This window comes from Thunnus thynnus, chromosome 14 (assembly GCF_963924715.1).
Source record: "Thunnus thynnus chromosome 14, fThuThy2.1, whole genome shotgun sequence".
NCBI lineage: Eukaryota > Metazoa > Chordata > Actinopteri > Scombriformes > Scombridae > Thunnus > Thunnus thynnus.
Window position 1 is genome coordinate 5,691,317 of NC_089530.1, and position 20,309 is coordinate 5,711,625.

At 40.6% G+C, this 20,309-nt stretch overlaps 1 protein-coding gene across 2 annotated transcripts in view; it reads right to left on the bottom strand.

Moving 5' to 3' along the window:
- Nucleotides 1–20,309, bottom strand: part of ttc7a (tetratricopeptide repeat domain 7A) — a 56,754-nt gene that overhangs the window by 30,215 nt on the left and 6,230 nt on the right. The window contains exons 4-15 of one of the 2 annotated variants that reach the window (XM_067609422.1): nucleotides 15,911–16,041; nucleotides 15,210–15,334; nucleotides 13,951–14,029; nucleotides 13,389–13,558; nucleotides 11,551–11,614; nucleotides 11,221–11,358; nucleotides 8,425–8,508; nucleotides 7,436–7,540; nucleotides 4,352–4,469; nucleotides 3,535–3,592; nucleotides 3,046–3,118; nucleotides 2,803–2,963 (exon numbers count right to left, since the gene is read on the bottom strand). In XM_067609422.1, coding sequence (XP_067465523.1) covers nucleotides 2,803–2,963; nucleotides 3,046–3,118; nucleotides 3,535–3,592; nucleotides 4,352–4,469; nucleotides 7,436–7,540; nucleotides 8,425–8,508; nucleotides 11,221–11,358; nucleotides 11,551–11,614; nucleotides 13,389–13,558; nucleotides 13,951–14,029; nucleotides 15,210–15,334; nucleotides 15,911–16,041 — 1,306 coding nt within the window. Of the gene's footprint in view, nucleotides 1–2,802; nucleotides 2,964–3,045; nucleotides 3,119–3,534; nucleotides 3,593–4,351; nucleotides 4,470–7,435; nucleotides 7,541–8,424; nucleotides 8,509–11,220; nucleotides 11,376–11,550; nucleotides 11,615–13,388; nucleotides 13,559–13,950; nucleotides 14,030–15,209; nucleotides 15,335–15,910; nucleotides 16,042–20,309 lie in introns of those variants that run through there. The other variant, XM_067609423.1, reaches the window with a different exon arrangement.

A 20,309-nucleotide genomic window follows, 5' to 3' on the forward strand; every position in this document is an offset into this window, starting at 1 on the left:
ACACGCAACTGTTGTGGAATGCCCAACACCGCGCACGATACAAGCTTTGATCTCGGATGCTCGCTCACACATCCCAAGCAAATGATATTCAATGAGCTTGTTACAGAGAAAACACCCTCCTTCAGTATCTCGCTCTCTCTCTTTCCACATCTATCTCTCGATCTGTCTCGATCTCTCTGACTCTGACTCTGAGGTCTGCATCTCGGCCTTACTAGCTCAACAGAGCCCGAGGATACTGATAAATTCTATTTGGGTTTGGACCCATTTACATGAGCATACTGCAGGTTTGAGTTATATCAAGAATTGCTTTCACTATTTCAGTTACAGGGATACATTATTTACAATGTGTATTGATAATCTTCTCCTTTTCTTGTTTGAGCCATTCTTCTCCATCTTCATGTAATCAAACATGCACAGGTGTAATTTTGGAGATGATCGCATGACAGTTCATAGTAGTTTGTGTTTTGGGTATAATGTTAACATGGCTGTTTCAAACTCCTAGCAGGAAGTCTGATGAACTAATCAGCTTGTTTGACACACAGCCACATGAAATGCTGTAGAGATTTCTGAGGGATGCGAATGGGCATTTGCCTGTTTCACATTTGAAGCAACATTAGCTTTCATTTGGAGTCATGTTTCTGGCTACCTGGTGAATTAAGGTCCAATATTCTCTCTCCTTTTTGCTCTTGTTTTGGGTTGAGGGAAATATTTAGCTCTTTAGCTGCTTAATGTTCCACTATGTGGAAAAAGGAGACTGAACAAAAGCGAAACAGGTGAGGGTTGTAAAACAAAAACAAGGAGCTGAAAGAGGTTAAAACGCTCCGTAGAGCTAAGGAGAACTGCAGAGTCAGGTTATAATTTTACATCTTAGACATATGTTATTTGATACACTGTTCATAAAAAAAAATATTGATGAGTGCAGCTTTAAGATATTACCCATAACTTCTTTGTTATGACAGATTTTAGAGCGACTGTTTAACATTACTCCTGTCCATGTTAGACAGGCTGCTTTAAAAGCAGACTAGGCCTGCTACACACAAACCAGTTTACTCTTCAGCATTGTTATATTATATTATATTATATTATATTATATTATATTATATTATATTATATTATATTATATTATATTATATTATATTATATTATATTATATTATATTATATTATATTATATTATAGCTTGAGCCTAAATGAATGCCTGTACAGAACACTACTCTGCCTATCTCTCTCTCAAACATGCTTTACTGGCATGACAAACAAATGACTGCCAAAGCAGTCAAATTAAATGAGGTAGTCTAGACATCAACACATTATTAGTAACAGCTCAATAAATCTTAGAGATAATAACACGGTTAATGAACATTCAATAGCAATTCATTTGGATTCAGCTGTTCCATTCAGTAAACTACTGATATACAGATTTGTGGGTATCTCTCTCTCTTTCTCTCTGACTCGATGTCTCTCTCTCGCTCCATAACAACAGTTTGGGAACAACAACTGATGCTGCCTGCTCTACCCATATGACCTCATGGTTACCGGGGCGATGGGGATTCCTGGCGCAGAGAGCGATGTGATTGGCTGAGCCCGGAAAAGAGCACTTAAATGGGTCAAAGCAGTCAAGTGTCTCTACGGAGGAGGTGTGTGTGTGTCTCTATGTGTGTGATTGTGCATCTAGACAGAGAAAGAACAGATTTCATCTTCCAATTGTACATACAGCACAGAGCTCTTGTAATCATAAAACCATCATCTTTCCTCAGTCCGCCCACTCTGTCTCTGTGTTTTCTTCCTGTCCCACTCTTATGTCCGTCCTTCCCTTCATTGTTTCATCAATTTTCTTGTTTTTCTGCATTTCATCTCTCTTCCTCTCCCTCCTGATGTATGGATGTACCCCATCTGTCTGTGCTGGGACCGTGGAGGCCAACACTGACCCCAAATGGCTGTATTATGAAATGCTTTACTGTGCTTTGAAACGGAGAGAAAACACATCAGAAAGATGATGCAACATGCTTCCATATTATGGTTTGTGTGAAATAATTGGCTTGGACAGTTAATGGTGTCCACATCTGATGTGATAGAGCCTCCTCCACAGCTAATGAATATCTTTTTAATCTTTTAATATTTTCGTTCAGGGTGTCTGACTGGAACCATTTCTGTGAGATAATGGGAGGATACTAAACCACAGTTTTTTGCCTATACTGCTGCTAAACAATTTCATTTTGAGATGGATTCTTATTTAGTGATATATGACATTACTTCTTTCAAACTTTTCACCTTAAACAAGAACAAAATTCTGGGGAAAAAACTGAACCATTATAATCCTTGTGATATTTTGCTATAAAATTAAATACAAATAATCAATATTCAAGATAATACAATGTCAAAATGAGAAATTACAGTAACTTGTGATAGTTACGATGTCAGGACGACGGTTCTGCCGAGAAAGCAGCATTAGGGCTCGGGTCAGAGCTGCAGTGTTAAAAGGGTAAGGGTGTATGAGGGGCATAGGTACCGCAATGCAGGCCTCTACTCTGGCACGTCTAAATAAGGCAGTGTGTGTGTGTGTGTGTGTGCTTGGCCTCCAACACAGTGAAGCAGAGACACCCTATCCCTACGGAGAGGACTAGTGTTAGTGCTGCACCACTCACTGGAGTTTCTTTCTCACACACACACACGCACATTAAAAAAAACATCATACAAAGTCTTAAAAGTCCACCCGTACAGCAATCGATTGATGCCCTACCCTCTACACTTCCACCAACATTTTCTGTTGCGTGTGTGTGTGGGATGGTATAGTGGGATTTACTTGAAGTTGTCGGGGTGCTGGCTGAGGGCCAGGCTCAGGGTGTCCAGGGCATGGCGGTGGTGTTTCTGAGCACTGAGCAGCAGGATCAGCAGGTGGAGGCAGTGCAAGTCATCTCCATGGAGAGACAAAGCCACCTGCAGGGGCTCCATGGCTGCCGATACCTGGAAGACACACATCAGTTCTAATAATGTCTGTTGTCAATTAACAAAACATATAATAGATTTCCCATTTGTTTGCTTATACCTGGCGCACAAGAGCCAGCTGTAGAGACAGGTACATAGCAATCTGAGAATCCTGGGGGTCTAATGAATGAGCCCTGTGGAGGAGACAGAGACAGTTCATATTTGTGTCGGAGAAGGTTAGAACGCCAGGTGTGCTTTGAGCTAAATGCTAACATGCTGATGTTTAGAAGGCATAATGTTTACTGTGTTCACCATCTTAGTTTAGCATGTTAGCATGCTAACATTCGCTAATTAGCACTAAACACAAAATACAGCTGATGATGATGGGAGCGTTTTTAGTTTTGCGTGTATTTGGTCAGTATTCGTTTGACCTGATGGTGGGGCTAAATGAAAATGTAAGGGATCACCAAAGTTATTACAATTCATCATGAAGGAAACATGGATGTCTGTACCAAATTCCATGGCTAGCTTGGCTAAAAATAATTTATGATGTAAACTACAACAAAAAACTGAGAAACGTGTAGTAGAGGATGGAAGAACTGGGATCTACCTGCTCAGAGCTTGTAGCGCCTTTTTGTTGAATTCATTCCGATCTGCTTTCAGAGTGGCTGCAAAAAGAGGATAGAAACAAAAGTTTACTCGGTTTAGTTTCAGCTTTGCTATATTTCTCACTTTAAATGGTATATGTTGTATAAAATGCAGTGCAGCAATGAGGGTTCAACAAGTCCTTATAACTAATTGTTCCCTTCTAAAATGATCTATGTGACCCATAACCACAGAGGTTTTCTGATCTGTAGCCCTTATGGTTAAAGAAATGGTTTTGGAAATATGCTTATTTGCTGTCTGTACAGTAAATATAAAGCTATAGCCATGAGACAGTTAGCTTAGCTTAGCATAAAGACTGGACACAGCTTCTTATTTACCAGGCACATATGAGAGTGGTATTAATCTAATCTAAGTCTTGGCAAAAAAGCAAATTAACATGTTTCCCAAAATGTCAAACTATTCCTTTAAGGTCTGGTTAGCTTTATACAACTGCTTGTGTAAGGTAATGGAAAGATTGCGGTCATTGTTAAAATAAACCAACACTGATTGGTGGTAGGAGACAGGATGCAAAGTGTGGTCTCCAGAGTTGAATCAGACACTTTGTACACCCAACCACCCCATTAACTCCTCCTTAAGAGGTTTTGCGGCTTTCAGTCTTTGCTTCTGAGAGACAACAGTCATTAATCACATGACCACTAGTGGCTGATTGTCGGGAAAATGTAAACATAGGTCGTTTTAAGCATTTGAACAAATGACCCATGCTGTCAGTTTTCTGGTGAGGACAGTCTCTGTGGATTTGTTATTGGTTTGTGCATCCTTACCATCAGAGGCCTGTAGACTGCAGCAGAGTCCCACAGCCAGGTAGGCCCTGGGCAGAAATTCTCCAGCTTCCTCCCCCATAGACACCACAGTATGGGACAGAGCCTCAGCCTCTTTGAACTGGACACACACACATAAACACACACTCAATTATTAGCCTCTTAAGGATGTTTGCTTGCTGAAGCAGAGATACTGAATTAATCTGATATTAAACACAAATCAGATTAGATCATGAGGCAAGTAACCTATGATATGAGAAAAATAAACGTCTTCGGAGCATTATGAGGACCTGCAACATGCTGTTGTGTACGAGAGTGCATGCAAGAAAAAGCCTTTGTTGCACTAAGACCCAAATGTGGTTGGTGTGTGGCAGGGAATGGAGTGTTGATGGTTGTGGCTGGTGTGAGTTTAATGCGAGGACAGTCCAAGTAGATTCAGCTGAAGGACAGCGCAGAGTTTGCTGAAGGACACACACACACACATACACACACGTTCGCCCACACACACGGCAGTAGACTGCGGGCGGTGCGTAGCTGTGCCGAGCCGAGGTGCTCTGAGCCGAAGAGAAAGTGTGTCACTACACAAGTGTGTGTGTGAGGTATGGCTGGTGGCGGGCGGGCAGGTGGGTAGGTGATGGCGGGGGGTAATGCCTTTGACGGCACGCCAGCGCACTAGCAAGCCAACTGCTTTGACACCCTTCATCCTCCTCCTCCTCCTCTTCCTCCCTTCATCCTCCTCCTCTGTTCTCTCTCTCTCTCTCTCTCTCTCTCTCTCTCTCTGAATCTAGTCCTTGCAAGTTCAAAGCCTGCACACAATAGCCAGTCATTTAAACACACAGCCCATCCATGCACATCTTAGGAGGATTAAGTTTTTTTTTTCCCTCTTTCTCCCTTGAATAGTGTGAAAGAAGAACATGTCGCTGTTGTCGGGTGAAAACCTTGCATCTGCAAAAACTGCTCTTCAGGAATTTAGAAAAGCAGCTTTGCTTTCAGATCGCCGGTTGGCAGTTTATGGTGATGTCATGGGTTTGGTGAGGGTTTCATATGCCTTAAGATCCTTTACAGTTTAATCTATGTGAGCACTATAAAAAAAAGCAAAATTTTTTTAAAGCAACAAGGAAATTATCATCAGTTTTGGTTTGATCTGTAGGCTAGTGGGCCTCTCCAGTGAGCATCAACAGCAGACAAAAGTACTGTAAAAAAAAAAAAAAAAAAAAAAAAATGTTGCTGGCTGGATAACAATCCAGACTGTCCAGTGGAGCTGATGGTGGATAATGGTGGCCCATTTATGTAATGCCCCACTGCTCTATGGCCATAGTGTCCCATTGTGATTAAGGCTGTAAGCTCCTTAGTTTCTCCGGCCTGCCATGATCTCCAGCCACTGACAGATGTGCTCTCTCCATTCGCCCCTGTTAGCTCCTCTTTTCTAATCTCTGACCCCTTTCTCTCGCTCTCTGTCTAACTCACCCTCACCCTCGCTCACCCTAAATACCACTGTTGATGTGACTTTCTCCCTCTTGCCCAGATCATGAACAGCAGGACTATCCAAGCTGGCCGGGCTTCATGACGATGTGAGTGACCCGAGTGTCAATCCGAAAACATTAGCGACACAGTGATGGTGTGTTATGACTCTCTCTGTGCACACTCGCTACATACACACATTCATAGCCCCACCATGTACACTGAATATTCTTTAAAGCTACTGTCCATGAAGTTTAAAATGCTATGACCTTTTTACTTATCAACGTATTAAGCTGGGAGGGACATGAAAATGAACATGTGTGGACTGATTGTACATGATATGTGATTCCCCTGCATATTTGGAATATCTCATTTGTGCCAGATGGAAATGGATCCTTGCTACTATTCCTGTAATCCTGTGAGATACACTATGATATATTGCTGTTTGAATTTGATGAGTCTATATTCAGTTGATATTGACTGGGTGGTTACTTTAGTGGTCCCCAACCTGTTTTGCTTGTGACCTCTTAATACTTAATATGTCTACTTTTAACCCCCTGTCACAGTTTGATGTCCTGATGAATGATTTTCCCCTCATAGACTGTGAGGTGACCTGAAGAGGTAAAACTATAAAGTATTTAACAAGGAGCATTACTGAGAGTCTAAAGCCACACTAGCTGCTCTGTGAGGCTGTTCATAGGCAAAGCGGTGCTTCAAGCTAAATGCTAACATTAGCATGCTAACATGCAGTGACATGCTGATGGTTAGCAGGTATATGTTTACCATATTCACAATCTTAGTTTAGCATGTTAGCATATTAACATTCACTTATCATCACAAAACACAAAGTACAACTGAGGCTGACAAGAATGGAAGTTTTTCAGGTATTTAGCCATAAACCAAAGTTTTGGACAAAGTAAAATGTAGACCTGAATCATCTAGGGATCATCAAACCTTTTTACAATTCACCCTGTAGGGAACCTTAAATGGCAATCCATCTAATAGTTGTTGAGACATTCCACTCAAAACCACAAATGTCAACCTGATAGTAAAACAAAATTCAAGGGATCAAGTCATTAGGATTAATCCTCTGGACAGTTTTATGGCAAGTCATCCTATACTTGTTGAAGTATTTCAGTCTGGACCAAAGTGGTGGACCAACTGTCTTTGCGACCATCATTGCCAGACACAGAGCCATGCTGCTTGTGTGGCTAATTCGAGAAAGGTTTGAAAAATTAACATATTTTTCTATTATAAAACCTCCGAGTTGTGAACCACTGATGTACAGATATTCTGCTATCTGCTCTCTGAATAGAGGAGTGAGCAAGAGCAGTAAAATCCATCACATGGCTGAACAGACAAGGAAAACAGCTCCACCTACAGAAACTTATCCATACCAAACTGTGAAACATCACAGCAACAAGTATCTCTGGGAAATGCAGTTCAAAAACATCAAAGCAAGAGCACTAACAGCAAAAAAGATTTATAGACAAAAAAGATACTCTTAATAGCTGTAAATGCCTTGACTCACAGGTCTGACCCTGCATGTGTGTGTGTTTGAGTCCATGTGCATGTTTGTGTATTATGCTGTATAGAAGTGTATGTGAATGTTGTGTTTGTATTCACCCAGTGCAGTTGACCAATGCAGACTTTAGCAGCCAACAGGGGCAATGAAGGATCCTCTGGTCTCATCCTGGCACACTCTTTAAATACAGATACAGCACCAACATCCTGGAACATACACACACACAAACACACAAAACAAATGTCAATGACAAATTGTGATTCATGTGAATGCAGCAGCCAGTTATCATGCAACCGCAGATGACATGGATCGCTTTTAAACAAGTGTATCAAACACACATCAACTGTCCTTGCAAAGCCCTAATAGACCCATTTAGACACACAGTCACTTAATACATGTAGGTCAATCATTAATGGACCACGTGCTTGTGCACGCGCACATGCGCTCACACACATGCACACACCCTGCTGGCCCTAAATAGAAGCGGATCTGACGACACTGAGGCGGCCCCTTCTCCTTCTAGGGAGCAGCCTATTTCTAGAGCTCTCCATTGATCTGCAGTGTCACTTTATCCTGCAACCCAGATCAATTTTTCTGTCACACACATGGGCGCACACACACACTCAGAGGGATAGAGGGAGACATAAGGAGAGAGAGAGAGAGGGAAATGTAAGCTATTCAAGCTCCTTCTGAGGACTCCCATTTGAAGAATGCCCAGTTTTTAAACATTAATGTTTATTCCAGAAAAACAATCATATTCAGCTTCATTTAGCAGAAAATAGAATCTATAGTATTAATTAATGAGTTTGCCTTGTGGGATAATACATTCCCTACCAGATGGTTTAGACACGTCAGGTATTTGAAGATGTATTTAGTGTCATTTTTTGCAATTAATAACTCACCAACTGGCACTCCATGCAGACTTATCACTTATCTGTGAACACTATTTGTTGCACGTCTGGACATGGGGGTGAGGAGGGAGCGCTGCAGTTTACAGGACAGAGGCATGGCAGAAGATGGATGTCTCCTGTGGGTGTGGCGTGGTATGTGTGAGGAGCTGCTGCTGGTATATAAGGAGAAATGAGCTCACCTTCCCGGCCGCCATGAGTGACAGGCCCAGCTGGTGCCAGAGGTGGAACTCGTTAAATGAAAACTTCATGGCTCGTTCCAGACACTGCGAGGAGAAACGCAGACGCACAAATATTTTAGCGCAGGATATGTAGATACAGGTTCAGGCAGAGAGTCTGGTCAGGTAAAACCAAATGAAAAATGTGTGTTCACGCGTCAAATTTGGAAGTCGGGACAGCCGTGGTTAGAAGCATTCAATGTATTCACAAATTTTTTTCTCATTTACATAGTCACTGAAGTGAATTGCCACTCTTCTTAGCTACAATTTTCTAGTTTGAAATGACTGTCAGTCACCACTCACCACCCACTTTGCGCTGTTTCAGTACATAATGATGTGATTGATGTGTGTGTGGACGAGCAGAGGGTGGCGTGGAGAGCTGCTCAGTCAGATGTTGTCAGTCATACAGAAGTGAGCTAAACCAGGAAAAAAGGCCTGCCTGATATTCTGATTAAATAATGTAAACTTACCAGAAACTTCACTGACCATTTCACATGCAGACAAAGACATCCTGCTGTACAGAGCTCAACATGTAGTATTAACCTCTGTGGGATCTGATAAACTGAGAGTGTAGACTGCAGCTGATTGTAGTACTGAATTGGGATATTTCTTAAATTACTGAACTAAGCTGTGTATGAATTAAAATGATTATGTAACACTTGTTAAGTCTGTTATATTGTATATGAAGCTGCAACTGTCACTGTTGCTGCTACATTACAGTGCTGACCCTTATTAACCTTGCTAAATCCTGCCCCACCCATAACAAAACCCAATTTAACCTCTCGTTAAAGGGGTTAACATGCGGTTCTGCCAAACTGGAATGCAGGAGAGAGAAAACAGCCAACAGCCAGAGGTTGAAACTGAGTAAGTGCACTAGATTAACTACTGTAGTTAAGTACTATTTCTAATATTTCCATATAATATTCATTTATACTTCTACCTCACTACATTTCAGAGGGAAATATTATACTTTTTACTCCACTGCATTTATTTATTCGATTTGATATAATTATATTGCTTATTAATTATTATATTGATTAAGACTTTACCTGATCATCTTATTCATCATTTTTATAGATAACTACCCAGCAGACATAGTTAACATGACTACAGGCCCATCTCCAGGCGCAGACACACATGGGTGTGACCAGCATATTTTAGCACAGCCAGATGCAGTTCAGCACAATATGGACGAGAGGCTGAATACATTATTATCAAGAGGAATACAGAATCAGCAGGTGGAGTCAGGGCGAGCTTCACTAATGACCAATCACATGTCTCCTCTCATCCCCTTAAAAAACAGTCACAGATGAAATGGGAGCGAGACACTGAGGTCCCTGAGAGAGAAAGAAAAAAAACCCTCCCACCTCTGTGAAGCATCTTGAGTTCCAAAATACAAATAAACAACAATCCAAATGCTAATATACTTAACCCGAATGTGCTGTCAGTGGTTGAATAAACAGGCAGCGGATGTTTATTGGTGCTGCAACTGCTGGCAGCGATGACGGTTATACTTGTGTAAACATATAGGATAATTAATACATTCAAACTCTGCGGTTCAGACTCCTTTATGTATTTTAAGTCCAATGAACATAAACAAGCATGGATTTGACATGCATTAAGTCATAAATATTCAATGTATCAAAATTCTGATCTGATGATCACTCACCAAAATAATTACATTATTAAATACATTACATATTAATTCATCCTGTGGGGATCATGAATGTCCATAACAAATTTAAAATCTTACAATTTCATGCACCGGTAATAATAATCCAATAATATAACAAATATAATAATACAAGACTTTTGACAGGCACATTCATGTGTTAGGCACATTCAGCTCATAACACTTTTGCACTTTTAATTCAGTACATTTTTGCATTCAGGATGGAGTATTTTTAAATAGCGGTATTGCTACTTTGACTTAACTACAGGTTGTTAATACTTTTGAATCTGTAATTCCCTTGAATTTTATTCTTCAAAGGACAGGAACTCATCTGCAAAATCCAGAATTGTAATGATATTTGATATGCTTATGTATTATGTAATCAAATGTGATAATAGAGGACACCTCGTGGATTGATTAATGCTCTAATAAGTATGTAATCAATCAAAGTGAATCTTATTCATCACATCAGAGATATATGGCACTGACTGGCTGACATCTAATTTTTAATAAATGGCTCATACTGGCCTCATATATCAGCCAACTGGTCTAGCTGGAACTGCATCAGCGTGTGTGGTCCTCCTTTATAAGATGACTGATGCTGGTGATGTGTCAGTCAGACAGGTGGACAAACCTAATTTGAGATGACCCCTCCAACCCCCGCCTCCCCAACTTCCTACACCTGAGCAGAGGTCACATTAGAGGGGTAACTGAGCTCGTAAAAAAGCGAGAGATTTGGAGCAGGAGACTGAAAGAGAAAAGGGAGCATGGGGGCTGTAAGTGGGCGGGAGGGGATAAAGTGAAAGTGATAAAAGCAGAGGAGAGCGTCAGAGGAAGAAGCAGAAAAAGACAGACAGCGAGGTGGATGCTGAGGGGAGACTGAGAGACAGTGAGAGAAAAAGACACATAATCCCCTTGCTCGAAGTGATAAGGACATTCATTAAAAAGTTTGGCAAAGGCAAAGCTCTCACTAACACATCTCATCTCTCACTCTTTTGCTCTCCTCCCTTCAGACCTCCAGCATAATGGTGTGTGTGAGTGTGTGTGTGTGTGTGAGTGTGCGTGTGCGCGCGTGTGTGTCAGCAGACCTCAGACAGCATGGCGTACTGCCCCCTCCTGGCCATGCCGATGGTGAGCAGGTCGTAGACGGAGGTGGCATCCTGCAGGCTGGCCTGGCGAGCCTCGGTCTGGTCTGGCAGACGACCGATCACCGCCTCCCCGCTGGCCTGGATGAACAGAGATTCTGAATGAGGAAGAGGAGGAAGACTGAGGGAGAGAAAGGTGGTGGGACTGATGGTCTCAGCAGCAGGAAGAATCTATTCCTTACTTGTGTTTTGAAAGCCAAGAGGCTGAGAAAAGGGAGCACGAAAGAGGACAGAGTGTGTGTGTGTGTGTGTGTGTGTGTGTGTGTGTCTCACCATTGACTCTGTGATGAGCAGCAGCAGCACAGCCTCTTCCACCACGTCCTGGGGACAGAAGCAACTGCAGGGACACAGGAAACAGGAAGTAATATAGATAACAGGAAGTCTCTCCTTCACACACACACACACACACACACACACACACACAGTCTGCCACATTGCCAGGAGTGTCCAGTTTCTGTCTCACCTGGTGTTGTAACACAACACGGACCACCCTAGGAGTATCACTACACTGCACATCTCACATGTCTCTCTCTCTCTCTCTCTCTCTCACACACACACACACACACACACACACACACCTTCATTTCTTCCATCTCCACCTCTCCTATCACCCTCATTCATCACTTTCTTTGCCTCTCTCTGGTCGGTTCCGTGTCCTATTAAAGGACACATTTACCAGACGCCATCGTGGCCTTTTCAAAAGAGGCAACTGATGACAAAAGCCATGAACAATACTAAAGTACAGCTATTCCTCAGGGTGAAATCTCCTGTTCCTCCTCTTCTTCTAATCTCAGACATGGATTTAGATCTTCACTTATGATAGTGTGGGCAGGATTAGTCATGTGGCAGTGACTAAGTATGGCTCGCAGGGCCTGAGCAACGAGCGCAGGATCCCTGCAAAGAGGGAAAAGCAGAGACAAGGCATCCAAACAGTGATACAATTTTGTGTACTGATGCAGATAATCAACTCGTCATGTCAGGACTGTGCAGTGCATTTACATCCCTTGTGAATATGTCACTGCATGTTATATCATCTTATATCATGTTATATTATTTCATGTCATTTCATGTTGTTATGTTATATCATTATATGTCAAATTACATTATATCATGTTATCTTATGTTGTTATGTCATGTCAAGTTATGTCAGGTTATGTTATGTTTTATGCTGTTATGTTACGGTATGTTGTCATGTCATGTCAGGTTATGGCATGTTGTGTTGTGATGTCATATCATTTCATGTCATGTCATGTTATATTGTGTTATGTCATTTTGTTATGTTGTCATGTTATGTCATGTTTTCCAGTTTCAACATAAAACAGCTGTTGCTGTGTCACTTATCTTAGCTGCAGGTAAGAAAGGGTTCAGCTAAACTGGAACTTTTGGGAGTTTTAAACACAGCTGCATGCTAAGTTGCTCAACTCCAAAGAGGTGATTCAGAGGATCACCACATAATAATGCTGAACCCCTAGAAAAAAACATTTTTATCAGTGTAAACATTCAATGCTACATAATCATGTGCCTGTTGGGTATTTTTGGTGTGCAGTTCTATATACAGCTCTAGACCACAATGATAAGGAGAGGTGTGTAAAATAACTTGGCCGTGCTGTGGGATTCCTCACCTTAAATGACCCAGTACAAACTGGTAGCCTATGATCACTCTCCTGGAAGGTCTGTTACATATTACTACATGGTTTTACATAAGAAAGACCGTATTTGTGTTTTGTACAGACGTAGCTTAGATTCACGCCTCGGTAATGATGACTCATGGTCTTTAGTAGAGAAAAATTCTTGGACAAAGAGAACTAGCACCAACTGCCAAGTGCCACAGTCACTGGTAAGATAGTATCTTGGACATAACTGACACCTCATGGGCTGAAAGTACAACTTTGACAAAGGAAACTGACACCTAGAGATAACAGCTATTTGCACTATAATGAGCTCACACAATGAAGTAACAAAACAAAATCGAAAGAAGCAGTGCCACTCTTAAATGTCGAGCTTGGGTAAAGCAGTTGCACTCAGTGCGCTGGTAGAATGGATGAGAGAAAAGAGGCAGAAAGAAACAAAAGACAACTACAACAAGAAAATTAAACTAAGAGAATCCAAACCTCTCAGTGCTGTAACGTTGCGGTGGTTTAACAGTGGGGTAGATGGCGTCTTTGGAGGCGGCGGCTCCCTCTCTGTGGAGCCAGGCTGAAGGTGGGGGGCCCAGTGGAGGCCAGTAACCGTCCTCACTCACTGAGCTCAGCAGCACCTCTGCTAGCTTCCTTGCTGCAGACTAGGATCCATCACATCATTAATTGTATATTTTAAACCCTAGTATGTACATTATAAGTAATACAACATTACTGTTTTAACTAATCATAGAGCAGAAATATTAACAGAGCTGATTAATGATTTCTAGCAATTAAGACTTCCCCATCAGCGAGGAAGTTGGTCCTCAGTATTATTTTTCCAATATCCTTTATTCAAAAAAATCTCTGTAAGATAGTTAACTTGGATAAAGTGCGGCATGCAGCTATTGATCTTACTGAAATACTTTTAGTGACTAACTTTGGTGTCTATCCTTGTATATTGTGTGTATGTGTGTGTGTGTGTGTGTGTGTGTGTGTGTGTGTGTGTGTGTGTGTGTGTGTGTGTGTGTGTGTGTGTGTGTGTGTGGCAGCTCACCTTCCTGAAGCTCTGAGACCCTCGTGACTCCACCACCCTGAGCACCCTACGCAACTGGTGAGCACCCTGCGCCAGATGACTAACACACATAAAGAGCAGATGTATATCAGTAATATGTATGCATTGCGAAGGTGTTTTATGGAAAAAATAAATAGGCAGAGGAAGATGAAGAAACGATATAATGATGATAGTGAAAAGAGAGCAAATAACACACAATTCTTCATAATGCTCACTGTGGTACAGTAGAACCATAGCACATAGCACACATTGCTTCACAAACTCAGGGTCACAGCACATAGAGAAGTTCAGCAACCACTGAAGCAATATGTGACACCCCCAGTTTTTCCAACACTACTCTGCTTTTGTGATCCCAAGAGCAATACTGACACCTGCTGGTCAAACATTTTAAAACATCCCTGCTGCACTGAGGTCAAGTGGTGCTAAAAGCGTTTTCTTTGATTTCTTCTCCTCCTCACTTTCTAAAATAAAACTAGTTGAATAAGTCCAAGGTTCCCTCCATCACAGGGAAGGATGAATCAGCAAAGACGGCAGCCATTAAATATACTGCATAACCAGTGACGTAATATCAGTGCAGCTGAATAAACTATGGCCAAAAATATAACAAAGATCACTTAGATTAAGAGGCATTTCTTTTAATGACCCTGGTTCTTAAAACAGTAACAGTTGTTAGACTTGAATCAGCTGACCTTCTCCAGCTAATGTGAGTCATAGGTTTTCCAGCTAAGAGGTGAGTGCTTTTTGTTGATTACCATTCTTATAAGTGAGGCCATGTGGCTTTTTAAAGACATAACACATTCTTTCTTTTACACATGAAAAATGCAATAATGCAATAATGCAATAATGCAATAATGCAATAATGCAATGCAATAAAACACAACTTTGTTCACTTCAACACACTCTGGGGTTTTGCTGCTACAGTCTTACTTGGTGTGGTGTGACCAGTAGCTTATGGCAGCTAAACTTTAAGTAAATATTGCTGTATAACTGACTTTACTGAGTCAGTTAACTGACTTTATGACTCTTTTCCACTGGTGCTACTGTTAAAGTAGGTTTTAGTATTTAGGATTATCCCATATTTGCACTTGTGGCCACTGTTTGGCAAAAGATACATAGTCTCACTTTAACACTTGATCGAAGGTCAAGTATATTTAAGAGCACTCTAGAGAGCAACAAAGGACTTGAATATACACAACAGAGGGGAGACGCTAGGTGTGTGTGTGCAAGTTTGGTAGACTCACCCTCTCTGCAGCAGACATAAGTACGCGCTCTGTAAAGCAGCCTGTAGGAAGTAGCCCAGGTCGATGTCCGCAGGTGGAGGAAGCAGACTGGCTTTGGCTGTCTTGCTGTGGGGCGTTGTTACTACCTGAAAATGCAGCCACAACAAGGTTAATATGCACTAAATTAAAATCTCAAGGGTACCCATTATTAAAAAATCTAAAAGTAAATTAATGATGATTAAATTGTCAGCCTTTAATGCTTTTGATTTTCATCTTTGCTTTAACCATTTCTTTAGTATCTTGTCAATGGAGCAGTGAAGCAGTCCCCTCAGAATGAATGAGATAAAATCAGTATGTTATGGTATATAAGTAATACAGAACCACTCAGTATATGTGCAGGATCACAAAAAAACTGTCCCTAACTAAAAATTGATACATATTAGAGTTGGAAAATGGTAAATAACTAAAATAAATGTATACTAAAATAAACCGTATACTTGCTGAAAACCAGTGAATATAAATAATAAAAACAAACCAAAACTGGATTAATTGTAGACTCTGACCCAGAAGCAGGGAGAACAAAGGCAATCTCCCCTGATAATACCCCGTACTTAAACTCATGCAAACACACAGATTGATTTTCATATTCAAATAGTGACAGTGCAGAAACACAAGACTCACACGAACTCACATATATCATGCATACATGCTTAAACGCCCACCTTATCCAGCTCCTGCAGGTAGGACAGAGCTGCATCACAGGCCCTGAGGTAACAGGACAGACTCTCCTCCTCTCTCTCTGACAGACGGACACGAGACACCGCAGAAACTATCTGGTGGTCCAGAGACAGACCTGGAACACAAGGAGACATCATGGGAATGAATTTGACCACCAACTATTACCATCCACCAACATGACACTGGTGTATTGCTGTTTCTCATTCTTCCTGTCAAATGTAAAGCTGAACAGTGAAAACATCAAGTGCAGAAAATCTGATGTACAATGTAACATACAGTTTTTTTGTTACATGCTCCCCCTGCTGGTTATGATGTGCGCATGATTTCGACTCTCATGATGTCTTCTGCTCTTCCTTCAAGTGTATCTGGTCTGGTCTGATTGAGGGAAAACTAATAAAGAGGGGGCAGGAACCTTGGTTCAGTGTCTGTTCACCTTCTGGCCTCAGCAGCAGCAGTTTGTGTTTGTGACCGACTTGATTTAGATTTCTGCTTTTGTTGGTTCTTTGTATTTTGATGGGTCCAGCAGTCCTGTTTTTGCGGCTTTATTTCTTTTAGGTTTAGTTCTAATGTTGTCTTAGGTTATAGGGAAGAACCCAGATCCCATGACCCACTGTGGGTTGGCTAGCCCATCAGCCTTCTGTTGTTTGTTGTTGGTTTATGCTCACATTTATTGTGTATTAATAAATGTTTCTTCTGCAACTACTGGGCTCTTTTGGTTATGTTGGACCTCTTTTGTAAAGAGCCTTTCTGGAAATTGTAACATTTTAAATATGAAATTAAAGCAACTATCCATATATTTGTAATAACAATGGACCAAATGACTTATGTAAAAGAGGGTGCTCAGTGATAAACCCACAAACAGTTAACTTAACACCTGACTCTGCAGTTCCCCTCTCTACAGAGTCTACAGCTTCAAGCTTATTGGTTTGCTTTTCCGCTCTGCGACTTTACTGTATTGGTTCAGTTTCAATGTCATTTTCTGTCACCGCAGACGACTCTAAAAAGGACTGTACCAAAACAACCTGCCAGCACCAAACGGCAGACAGAGGAAGTTAGCTGGTAAAAATATGAAGCATTTAGCAGATAAACAGCCAGATATTTCCTTCAAGAATTGGTGGAGACCAAAAAAAGAACTGAAAAAAAAGTGAATATAGCACTTATAGTTGTCACGACTTTTCAGTTATGTGTTTAAAGCTTATTTGTGCTGCCGCCAAGGGATATAAATAAATTAGTGCAGGTGCAAGTTCAAAAATAGAATGTCCTAAAGGGTAGGTTCACAATTTTTCAAATGTGTCCTAAAACAACAGTCAGGTTCCCAAATGAACAGTGAAAGAGGTTTTTCCTCCTGGTCATACTGGCTATTAAAAGATCTCCTTCAAATGTGCTTTCAATGTAAGTAATGGCTACAAATTTCATAGTGTGTCCACACAGTCATTTTGTACAAAAATGATCAAATTCCCTCTTTCTTTCCTCAGACAGTGTTTCCCTGTTGAGCTGTGGTGGAAGTATAGTAACAAAAAGAGGGACTTTGGCACTAAAAAAGACTGTAATGTTGAAAGATATCTACTTGATTTGACTGAAGCTTCATATTAGCTTCAGATAAACTTTCAAATACATTTTTGCACAGAAGGAGGACTGTGGATTTTGTCCCCCATCACTTACATTGTAAGTGCATTATGAAGGGAACTTCTAATATCAGTATGAAGAGGAGGGATGATTACAGCAAGAAAAACATGTTTCAATGTTCATTTGGTCTCCTGATTGTTGTTTTAAGACAGAAGACCTGAAAAAATGTGAACCCGTAAATAAAACAAAGTATTAGTACAGTTCAGTCACTTGAAAAAAGAGCAAAAACACAGATAAGCTTCACGAGGGCAAAAAAGTCAAAACTGAAACAAATAAACAAAAACAAATTATAAGATGGTTGCTTCAGTTAGTTAGTTCCTCTGTAGTGTTTTTTTTTAAAGTTTTGGCTCCACATACTTCCGTGTTTTAATCTCTGCTATTTTAGTTGTTTGCATACATAATCATATGAAAATAAATATATTTATTTTGGTTTCATAGCAAAAAAACAAAACAGTGACTCCCTCACCTCATTGTCAAAGTGCATAAATGAGGGAAAAAAGCAGAAAAGAGGAAACAATCTGTTTTTTTTGAGATAGTTCAAAGCTTTTCTTAAGTGAATTAATTTTCATATGCAAATAAAGGAATTAATTTCACACTAACAGAGTCTGAATTTGTTCTAAATTTCTTTAATGCACTTTTCCCCATTTTCTGGTATTGTGCAGTAGTGGTAGATGCACAGCCAATGCATGAATACAGAGGAAGCAGTGAGCAGGGCAGTCCTGGTCCAGACGCCTGGTCTGATGTCCGTTAGTTGACTTATTGGAACAAATAAGCGAGAGAGAGCAGGAACTTTTCAAGACTACAGGAAGCCTGTGACGGACAGCAACCTCAGGCCAGACGCCAGGCCTAATCAAATAAACAGACAGCTGCCAATAGAGAAGACATCACCAACCAAATATTCAGATCTGACTTCATTCCCACCACAATATGCACCATGTCCACAAAAAACCATGGGAAGGAGCTACGCAACCCCCACAGGATCTGGTCTACTTTCTCATGTAGCCTTTGACATGATATCATAATCTACCGTAAATATCATTTCAAAACAATCAAGTGGAATCAAAATCTGACAGCTATTGTAATATAATTCTCTTTTCATGAGCATGAGGTCATGTCCGACTATCAGGAAACCGGGAGTGTAATGACATGATGATGATCATGATGATGATGAGTGTAACAAGATTACCCAGCGCTCTGAGGACGATGGACAGTGTAATGTTCTGTGGATGTGACCTTTGACCTTTCACAAGGCTGACATACAATGTGTCAAAATAAGCAGAAATACTCAAAGATTGGATCTTACAGAATAAAGCGTTTATTTTTATAGTTACCCCCAAAATAATCTGCTATAGCGAGATTGTTTTTTTAGATTTTAGACAGCTTGTGTGCATGTCTGACTATGACTAATGGGAAATGTTTTCTTTATGACTCACAATCATCAGGTTTTCAAAAGAGCATCTGTATAAAAATCTGTCAGTAAATCTGTTCCCAGAAGAGCTTAAGGCATTACTTTCCTCTCAATTTATCCCATTTTACACATATTACTCCCAAAGGTGTCTTCAAGAGAGGCAGCGAGAGAGAAAACACAAAGGTCGTCTTTGTTGAGCAAAACTATGCGGCCAAATTTCACATCATCAGTGTCATCATAAGCTGAGGTTCAGGCCCAGACAAACACACATACACAGAGGTTACTGACATAACTATCTGTCCAATCAAGCTGATGTTTTCCAGCCGTGTTACATTCATTTCCACAGATTGGATTTCACCAGCCAGGCCCCTCCCTCTCATTTCTACTTCCAAACCCCATACAAGGTCATTGTAATTTTAGGGCTGTAATAACTCCTACTGCGGGGATTAGGAATGGAATCATCAAGGAAATGTATGCGGGGAGCTGTTCAATCCTGCCTTTGATGTTTTTCAAGGAAACATGCCAGTCCTCAGTGCAGCCTCTGCTTTAAGGCCAAGGCTGACAGGTAGATCTGCTATAAATGTGAACTGTGCAGCACTATAGTGGATGTCCAAAGAGTCTAAAATCACAGTGACAGGAAACACAAGGATCCAGCTGACATACTGTAGATTTATCAAGAATTTTTGAAGGTCAATCAATTAATCAATTTATACCCAGACTCTTCATACACAATGTAAATAAGCTTGTTAGCTTCTATTGTCATAATTTTGTCTAATTTTGTAATACAAGTATTATTACATTCAGTGTTTCTCAACAGAACATATTCTGTGTATCCTTGAGGTCTATGTTGAATTTCCTTCCTCATGAAATGCTTGGAGAGCAGATATTTTAAAAATATTTTGAAACTGGTAACATCCATATTTCTTGGCTAACATTGTTCTTCTTCCCTGCCTTTTGTTGGCTCAATGCTAGGTTTCTACCATCACTATCTGTCAGACAGTGGAACAGTGTGAAACCAGGAATGTGGATCACATCACCAGCGTGCTTGTGGATACAAATTGTGATTGTGCTACTAGAGTACGAGATACAAGCAAGTTTCATTGTCAACCTGATACACTCTGGTCTAATGTAGTATTCCAAAGATGAGTTCATTTTTATTTACACTGGAGATATTGTTTATGCTAGTGTTTCTCAAAATGAACTCTTAAACATATTGGGATCATATTCCATCCCGTCTAATTCATACATTTTATGCAATTAAGCGCTCATGTCCCTGCTATTTTTCAAACTATTTATTTTTAACAATTTCTGATGTCAAAAGGTCAAAATTGTTGAAATTTATTGTTATT